Source organism: Barbus barbus (genome assembly GCF_936440315.1).
Source record: "Barbus barbus genome assembly, chromosome: 39".
NCBI classification, from domain to species: Eukaryota; Metazoa; Chordata; class Actinopteri; order Cypriniformes; family Cyprinidae; genus Barbus; species Barbus barbus.
Window position 1 is genome coordinate 18,332,408 of NC_136717.1, and position 9,381 is coordinate 18,341,788.

The 9,381-nt window shown below is 41.0% G+C and overlaps 1 protein-coding gene across 1 annotated transcript; it reads left to right on the forward strand.

The window, feature by feature from the left end:
- Positions 1-354: 354 nt before the first annotated feature.
- LOC306858763 (inner nuclear membrane protein Man1-like) lies at positions 355-9,285 on the forward strand. The gene is made up of 13 exons (XM_079399473.1): positions 355-1,655; positions 4,528-4,568; positions 4,683-4,752; positions 4,862-4,938; positions 5,108-5,187; positions 5,302-5,447; positions 5,535-5,636; positions 5,734-5,836; positions 5,955-6,133; positions 6,559-6,640; positions 6,774-6,879; positions 7,623-7,701; positions 7,786-9,285. Exons 1-13 carry the CDS (start codon positions 374-376, stop codon positions 7,947-7,949), a joined length of 2,511 nt encoding a protein of 836 aa, XP_079255599.1. The 5' UTR covers positions 355-373; the 3' UTR covers positions 7,950-9,285.
- The last annotated feature ends 96 nt before the right edge of the window (positions 9,286-9,381 follow it).

Sequence of the window (9,381 nt, forward strand, 5' to 3'; positions counted from 1 at the left end):
CGGAAAAGTGTGTTAGGAAAAAAAGGTCATCATTTTTTTAAATGAAGAGGTGTCTTATATAATTATGTACATTTATTATTAGAAACCCCGACTTTATGTTATTATTGACTGAAATGTGGCAGTCCTTTAAAGATAAGAATTATATAAAATATTCTTAATATTTATATACTTTATTTTGTCTTTGTGTACCCCTTTTTCTCTCTTTTTCTTGATTGTCATTCATAGCCATGTATAATTTTGTTCATTAAATAATGTGAAAATATATATCTATTTTGTTAAGTTTTCAGTTTAAATCCTTTCAAGTTGGCCGTCTGTCCGCTTACTTCTACGTCACTTCCGCCGTGTCTCGCGGTGTGCGTTTTTTCGTACAAAGATGGCGTCTGCACAGTTAACGGATGAGGAGCTTGTGTCTGAATTAAAACGGCTCGGCTACACCCCGGGCCCCGTGACGGAGTACACGCGGCCCGTGTACTTGAAGAAACTCAAAAAGCTGCGGGAGGAGCAGCCACAGCCGCGGGGCTCCCGGAGCGGAAAAGGACGCAGCAGCAGCGGGAGTATCAACAGCAACGGCGGTAGCGGCGCTAGCAACAGCAACGCCGCGACGCGAGCTCCGGGACTCAGCGCCAGGCCACCGGACGGTGACGTCACGCGTCTGAGCGCCAGCCGGAGCGAAAAGCGCAGACCCGGAAAGTTCCTGCTGGGCTTCAGCTCGGACGAGTCGGACGCGGAGGCGCCGCAGAAGAAAGGAGGCCCGAATCACGGCGGCAGCAGGAGAGACCGAGGATCCGCGCTGCAGACTCCCACCGTCAGGCCTTCGGGAACACCCGCCGCCTCCCTCGGCTTATCCGTGGACAGGAAAAGCATTTCTGCGTCTCCGTGGTGGGCAGACCGAGGCAAATCCAACGATTTGGAGGAGACGGGAAGAGACAGTCGGGCTTTGAACGGGAATAAGGCGTTCTATGAGTCTAAAAGTAGTAGGTTAGCCAGGGATTACTCTGATTCAGACGAGGAGGAGGAGGAAGAGGAGGGTGAACGAGAGCGTGCCCGCGAACGCCGTCTGACTTCCAGACACAGTCCACCCGCCTCTTCTTCTTCCCCGTACCGGAGCGTCTGGAGCGCGGAGAAAACGTTGCATGATACTCCTGACTTCAGTCTAGATATGCACGGGCAACGAGATAAGAAACCGAGGGAGAGCAGCGGAAGCTACGTGAGCCGCTGCTACCAGACACTCTCCGGGATTGACGACGGGGAGGATAACAGTAGCGACGGTGGTATGCCATCCGGTTCTTTTAATAAGAACCACCTCGACAACGGAGACGGCGAGTCCCCCTGCAGCAGCAGTGATCGGTTCAGTATCGGGCTCAGACCGCGCTTTTCCTCCTACACCGCGACCTACCGAGCGAACCACTCGAACCACACCGGTTCCAACCACTCCTACAGCCATGCCTCAGCCCTCAAGCCCAAGCAGCACACCGCGGTCCCCGAGGACGAGCTCCTGCAGCAGTTTAAACGGGAGGAAGTGTCCGCCACCGGCGGCTTCAGCGCTCACTACCTGTCCATGTTCCTCCTGACAGCCGCCTGCCTGTTCTTCGTCCTGCTGGGCCTCATGTACCTGCGGATGAGGGGCTCCAGCTCCTCCGAGGGGGATGCAGGCAGTAAGTATGAAGTGGTGGCATGTCTCAAAACCAAGTCAGATGTATCCCTAAGCAACATTTTGAGGTGGTTTACAAGCATTGCTATCAGAAAGTGCCGTTTTATTATGTAGTATGTATACAAATACTGAATGTTGATAAGTACTATATTCATGTTGGATGATATTTACATGGTACCTGGTAGTGTTCGATGCTAATGATTGAATACCACATAAAAACCATAGCAAATGATTGTATTACTTCCAACCAGTTTCCAAGAATACCATGGTGCTACCATGCAACATACAGAAAAAAATATCATCACCAGCATCCTTTATCCAAAACGCATGGTTGTGCTACGGTGCAGTGATGTACCAGTTTGTAATACTATGGTGCTTGGAATGCTAGTGTGTACAGTATTCATATAAAATAATATTTATGTTGTACCCCCAGTCTTTTTAAAAAAAAAAGTTTTAATACCATGAAACATTTAAAAAACGTGGCATTACCGTGGTGTATGTCCGATGGTATTACCATGGTGCATTGATGCATAGAATGATTGTCACGTAAATACTAGGGTATAGTAATGTAGTACATTGTGTTTTGAACTATAATACCATAATTCTTTGAGATTATAATGGTGTTAAATCAGTGCTATTTATAGTAGTGTATGATCCCTTAAATGATTCTCTGTACACTGCGGTTTAGTATCTTTTATATATATATATATATATATATATATATATATATATATATATATATATATATATATATATATATACATTTTTTTTTTACTGGAAGTGAGTTTGTGCTAAATTTAAATATGAATACATAAGAATTTATATACATTTTTTGATCAGTCAAATATTGCCTTTTTTGTGGACTAAAACTAGTCTGCAACCCATAATGTACCTGATATGCACTTCAGACTAGTTAAAATGTTTATGTAAATTATTAATTTGTTAATTGAGAATTTAAATTTTTCTTTTTTCTTTTTTTGCAGAATTCCAATCATTTTAATATATATGTTTTAAGATTTGTTCTTTAAGTAATTTTTCAAAATAAATTAAATAGAATTATTTTAAATACTCAGGAATTAATAAATGACTGGAAAAGTCATGGAAATTTGCTCTTGAAAAGTGTGGGAACCCTCGCAGTGTCTGTTATTTGATGATAATCATTGCCAGTCTGGTAGTCCCCACATTTTGACATGTTGACATCCTTTATGGTCATAATGTGATAGCAAGCATTAATCTTTTGATGCATTTTCCCAGATGAGAGAGAGTCTGTTCTTGGATGTGCATGCAATGCCACTCAGTTTAAATAGCTTAAGTACCATCAGAGTAAAGTGCTCTGGAGGCAGAGACGGCTCTTGAGAGGAAGCCGACTGATGAATTACTATGTATATTTGTGGCATGGCCGGTCTCTTAGGGAGGGAGCTTTGACTGTAGAGCGTGTTGCAGACATCTAGGTCACAGACAAGCTAAAGCGGCCTAATTGTCTCTCTCAGGGGACTCTGGGAGCTTGCGACCAGCTAGAGTGACTGACTTCTCTCTGGCCGGCTAAATGCCTAATTCTCACTTTGAGTGTGACACATACAGCATGTGTATCAGATTTTTACTTGCTTAGATTGTTGAACTAATTGTACTACTAGTATTTCTGCTGTGTGTGCACTACATATGCACAGTATTAAAGTAGTCTGTGTGCAAGAAATATGTCAGAACATTCAATACAATATCCCACAAAGCAATATGCTTGACTTGATCTTCCAGTATGACGACTTAAAGGCATTTAAAACATCCTGACTCATTATTTGATCAGGCTGCAAAAAATGTCAAATGTTCACTTTTGTTTCTTAATTGAGAACTGGATGCTACTTGCTGAATAACTGCAGTGTAACAAGGTGATGTGGTAACTATGTAGCACAGAGCTGTTTGAAATGATTATCATTGTGTAGTATGCTATTTTTTTTATAGTATGCAAGTATCCAATTCTGAGCAAGTTTAGTTCTGTGGTGTCTAATATTTTAGTAGGTTTTAAGAACTTATCAGGGAAACAAGTGCTACTTCAAATTTTGTACACTGTTTATTATAATGAAGGTGGTTATGATAATGTTGTTTATTTTATTGTTGTTAATTCTGCTGTTATAAAAGAAACCAACCTTAGTTGGATTGGACATCATGCAGGATAGATTTGAAAGTCTTTACAATGGCATGCACTGTATAAATGTCCTAGATCTCACAATTGGCAACTTGTAAAACTGTTTTAAGGAGTTTTCTTTACTGAAATTTGTTTCATTAAAGACGTTTTGTCTCCTGAACAATTATGTTGTTAAACAACAGTGTAGTCCGTTTTAACTAATTAAAGAGTTAAAATTAACTCTTGACTTAAGGTCTGTAGGCCACTTTTTGGCCATGTATTTTAGTGGTTTTACCACGGTTAAGAAGGTTTAAGCCATTCACATCTATAGCTCAACCACTCAACCAAAAAAACAGCAGAATGGGATCTCTAGGCCAGACTTAGTCTTGAAACTTAAAAGCAATTGTTTTTCCGGAGTATATGGCTTCCTCTCAGAGATTGATGGATTAAATGGCTTGCAACATCAGATGGCTCACGTCTGATAAGCCAGACCAATGCAGTCTATGATTGAGACACGCAGGGCAGTTGCTGTGCTAAATCTGGGCCCGGGCCAGAGTGAGGACAGAAGCACAATGTTCAGACAATGACTCAAGTGTGAGATGGCGAGAAGCTCTCGCTCGTAGTCACACCCTCAAGTGTGAGACGATGAGCAGCCCTCCTCCACGGCATAGTTGGAAAATACCATCCAGTCATATCATTATAATTTGTCTAGTGCTAAGTAATGCTATTTGTCAACTTGCTTTTCTTTCTTTTTCAGTCATACTTCACCCATTCGGACCAGAGTTTGATCTGCAGTATGTAAGTATCTGCTCACCTGTGTCCCATGTTTTAAAATTTTAGTCAAGCAAATTCCACCAAAAAGCACTCTCACTCCCATGCACTCTCAACAATCACTTGCATTGATTTGAACAGGACGTCAAAGACAAAGACCTCATCCTTAGCCTGCTCCTGTCTCTACATGAGCACCTGGCCAGTGTCGCAGGTGAGCATATAGATGCAACTTAAATCTATTTATACGTACTCATCATAAATATATTTTTGTTTTAATATATGCAGCATTAAAAAAATGCAACCATTTGATTGCCTTTCAGGAGAACATGATTGTGGAGACCTTAAAAATCCTTTAAACAGAAGTGTTTCTTTTAGTAACGCCTCTACATACCTCAAGGTTTGTTTTATTTATTGAAGGGTTTGATCTCCATTTTCTGTTCGAGTCAAATTGCATTGTTTCTTTAATTGACAAAGACCTTTTGTCATATTTCATTGTATAATTTGGGAAATAATAACTCTACCCATATGAAAATGCACAACTTAATAAAGCATCTTTCTCTTTCAAGCTCCAAAATGAAGCCTATGAAAACTTGATTGAAACGTCTTTAGAGTGGGTCATGAAAACCAAAGATGTTGTCGGTATAAGGTACCTGATGTCCATCCAAAGTCTGTCTGTCTGTCTGTAACATTCACACCTTTAGTATCGCTCTGTGTGTGCCGTTTTCCTGTGTTCATTTGAGGTGTGTTGGTTTCTTGCCAGGTTGATTGGTGCCGACCCTGCTCAGCCCATAGAGGATGTATCGGAAATCTCACGACTGGAGTCCATCCACTCTCGCATGTCCTTCTTCTGTCGCCTCAGACGCGCCTTCTTCACTGTGATCCACAGAGTTCTCTTCGTCCTTGCAGGTTGGCTTCTACTTTCTGTAGAAGTTGGTGCTTTCTGCACGGGGAAGATCTAAGTCTTTTCATTAATTTTCCTGCATTTCTCTGTAGGCATCGGTGTAGTTTTGGGTGTGGTATATTACATGAAATACAGATGGCGCAAAGAAGAGGAGGAAACCAGACGGATGTATGACATGGTAGAGAGGATCATCGGTAAGACTATCTTATCGTTGGGGCTGTAATTTTAGCACAGAAATTACACAATGCAGGTGTAAAGCATCTTAAACACCTGTGCTTTGTGTTTTCACAGATGTAATAAGAAGCCACAATGAAGCCTGTCAGAAGAATAAGGACTTGCAGCGGTATTTGCCCATCCCTCATGTCCGTGACACTCTTGTCCAGCCTCAAGACAGGTATTGCGTCTTTGTAGTGTAAATTTGGTTTCAGCTCGTTTTGCATTTTTGGATGAAACACCCTCTTTTCCCGGTGTAGTGTATTCTGAAGAGTATGTGTATTGTATCATTCTCTCAGAAAGAAGATGAAGAAGGTGTGGGACAGAGCCGTTGCATTCCTCTCAGCTAATGAGTCCCGCATCCGGACAGAAACGCAGAGGATTGGAGGGGCGGACTTCATGGTGTGGCGGTGGCTTCAGCCCTCAATGTCACCTGATAAGATGTCCGGCATGCCCTCCAAAGTGTGGCAAGGCCAAGGTAAGGTTTTCTTCGTGTGGAGTCAACCATCTGCATTTTAAGGTCAAACTTGTGCCTTTTTTGGATTAATACATGGACATAAGTGTGTGGACACTCCTTCTGATTGACTTGTTTGGAGGACTAACTTCCTGTTAATGCAAATGTAACCGATACTAAACATTCAACACACATTCTACATTATTTTGTACATATAGAGCAGTGATCCTCAAATCTGGCTCGCGAGACACACTTTCCTGCAGAGTTTAGCTCCAACCCTTATCAAACACACCTACCTAATGATTTTTCTAATGATCCTGAAGATATTGATTAGCATGCTCAGGTGTGTTTGATATGGGTTAGAGCTAAATCTGGATCTCACGAGCCAGATTTTAGGATCACTTATAGAATGTGTTTATGAACCTAAAGTGTCTTGTTTTGTTCTTCAGCATTTCCGCTGGACCGAAGAAATTCGCCACCAAATAGCTTAACGCCATGCTTGAAGATTCGCAACATGTTTGATCCTGTCATGTAAGTTTCTCAAGGACTTTTTCATGTGACCACACAAGTAACATGAATTTACTTTGCATAATTTTATGTAGTTTTGCATGATAGTGTTTTAGAGAAATGTAGTCTCACTGCTCAATATTTCCCTCTTGAACAGGGAAGTGGGGGAAAACTGGCACCTCGCCATTCAAGAAGCCATTTTGGAGAAGTGCAGTGATAACGATGGAATCGTTCACATAGCTGTTGACAAAAACTCGAGAGAGGCGAGTATCCTGTGTGATTCATTACAAAATATACAGCGTGGGTTTATAAAGTAGTCAAAATTAGAAGTGGATCAAAAAAGTTAATCAAAGTTGTCCTAAGACAAGAACGCATTTTGGTTTTAAGTTTTAGAACAACTTTGATGAAAGGGTTTGATCCACTTCATATGTTGACTACTGTATGTTCTTGTCCAAAAGCTAATGAGTTGCCTGCTGCCTTCAAAGGCAGTATCCCAGCCATCATGGACCCTCATAAGTGGCCAATTTGCAACACTACAACAACAGCAACAACTCCTCACACCACACAAATTGACTTGACTCAGTTTATTCCAATGGGACATACAAATATTGGGTAAAATAAGCTATATTTGAGTACTCTGAACATAATTTTTCACCATATTGGATTGCTTTCAAGCTGATCGTATAAATTGACTTTACTCAATTGATTTGAATGGAGTTTGATGTTAGCATGATGCTAAGCTAATGGGTACTACTAGATAATATTAGCAAAATGAAATGGGACAAACAATACATAATATATTTTGTTACACACAACTGTATTTCTTTTTACCTCATTCATCATCTCAAGTTTTTTTACTTAATGTTTACTAGTGCATTCTGGTATTGCCTTGTTGACAAAGAATATGTTGTTGCCTTAGAATTTTTCTTAGTTTTGGAACAGAGTAATATTCCTAGAAGCGTTTAATTAATGGGTCGATTTGCTGTATGATTTTGTTCTCATCTAGGGCTGCGTTTATGTGAAGTGCCTTTCAGCAGAGCATTCTGGGAAAGCCTTCAAAGCGCTTCATGGCTCCTGGTTTGATGGTAAATGAATGCTGCATTTATTGTAGATTAATCAGAAGAACTGCAATTTTCAGTCCGTTTAAACCTGTCCTGTCTTTTCTACAGGTAAGCTGGTGACGGTCAAGTATCTACGTCTGGATCGCTACCACCAGCGTTTTCCACAAGCCCTGGGCTCCAGCACGCCCCTCAAGCCCTCCAGCTCCAGCATGAACAGCATGTCTCGCCTGAACCAGCGATCCAGCACATCCAGCTCACTGGGTTTCTCTTGAGGCACATGCTAACGGCCACCACCATCCTGTCTGCTCTCTCTTTCGCTATATACGAGACTCCCTTCTCCTGCGTCCTCTTTACCAGAGAGAACCACGTTCAGGAGCTTTTACAGTTGGGTGACCTGGGACACCCAATCAGTTTTGTCAGCCATATGCAAGCAATGGTGTTTAAACCTGTGAGCTGCTGTTTGTTTTTTTTGTTTTTTTTTTTCCTGTTTTTCGGTATCAAGGAAAGCAAGGGAGATGCACACACTGGTGTGAAACCGGTCGAGAAAGAGTTGCTCGGTTGGAACTTTTAGGAGAGGTGGACAGCGCAACCTCTGTCCTTCTCATGTCTGGTGCAAGTGGACACAAATTTTTTTTTTTTTTTTTTTTTTTTGATAAACCGTCGTTATGGATTCAATGACAAAAATGGCTTCCAACTTTAAATCTCACAACACAAATGAGAGTTTTCCAGCCTCTGCTTATTTTTTATGTAACTAACTCCCCTCCTTAATTCCAAGGAGCTCTGTTGGGCTATACATAGCTGCATGTGCTGGTTAAAGTATGCCTATATTTAAGCTTTGAATTGTATCATATATTGTGGATGTTTATTTCCCTGATGCTGTTTTAGCCAATGTATTCCCTTTATTATTATTATTTTATTATTTTATTTTTATTTTTGTAGTTTTTAGTCCAAGAGCAGCATGCACACACTCTAGAAAGGGGTACTGTAAATATCTTGTTGAATGGTGGTGGTTGAAATCATCTGTATGAAACTGAAATCGTTATAAGCTCTCGTTTGTTTCTTGCCAACAGAATAACTACACTGCTGCATTCAGAGACGTGTCATGTGGAAGGGTCTACATGGCTTTGTGAGAGAAACGAACAATTGTGTTCCCCTTCAATGCCACGTCTCTGAACACTAGTCTTAATTGTCACAGCCTGTTATATTCAAGTATATAATTATTTACTGTCGTTTTGTTTATATTTTGAAAGTTATGCTTTTCCCATTATAATTGGTGCACATGGATGCCCCCCCCCCCCCCCCCCCCCCCCACTGGTCATTTGGCAGATTTTAAATGCCACCCTGTCGCTGTTTTTAATCGGTCCCCGGCCCTTCTAAATTTCCAAAGGAGACGTTTTTTGATGGAAGTTGTTTTCTGACTTTCTTGTACACACTTGTGCTACGGTTGCAGCCTGATATGGTGATCTGATTCTAATTTGTATCAGGACACATTCATAAACAGAGCATGTCATGCTGCGGTCATGTCTATTTTGGATCACAGAAAGATTTATCAGCTTTTGTTTAGATGCAGTTCGGGTGGATATGAGGTAAATAAAACGTACTTGTTTATTACTCATGTTTATCTCTTTCCTTGACGAGATTCATTACATAATCTACATGAGCACATTTTAACTTTGCTTTCCCATCTACATTTATATAAAAAAA

What these genes read in the sequence shown, in the direction of transcription:
- LOC306858763 (XM_079399473.1), top strand. Translation starts at nt 374, where the DNA reads ATGGCGTCTGCACAGTTAACGGATGAGGAGCTTGTGTCTGAATTAAAA. An exon ending in CAGAGTTTGATCTGCAGTAT is followed by an intron (nt 4,569 to 4,682) that starts GTAAGTATCTGC and finishes TGATTTGAACAG; the next exon opens with GACGTCAAAGACAAAGACCT. An exon ending in CTTGTCCAGCCTCAAGACAG is followed by an intron (nt 5,837 to 5,954) that starts GTATTGCGTCTT and finishes TCATTCTCTCAG; the next exon opens with AAAGAAGATGAAGAAGGTGT.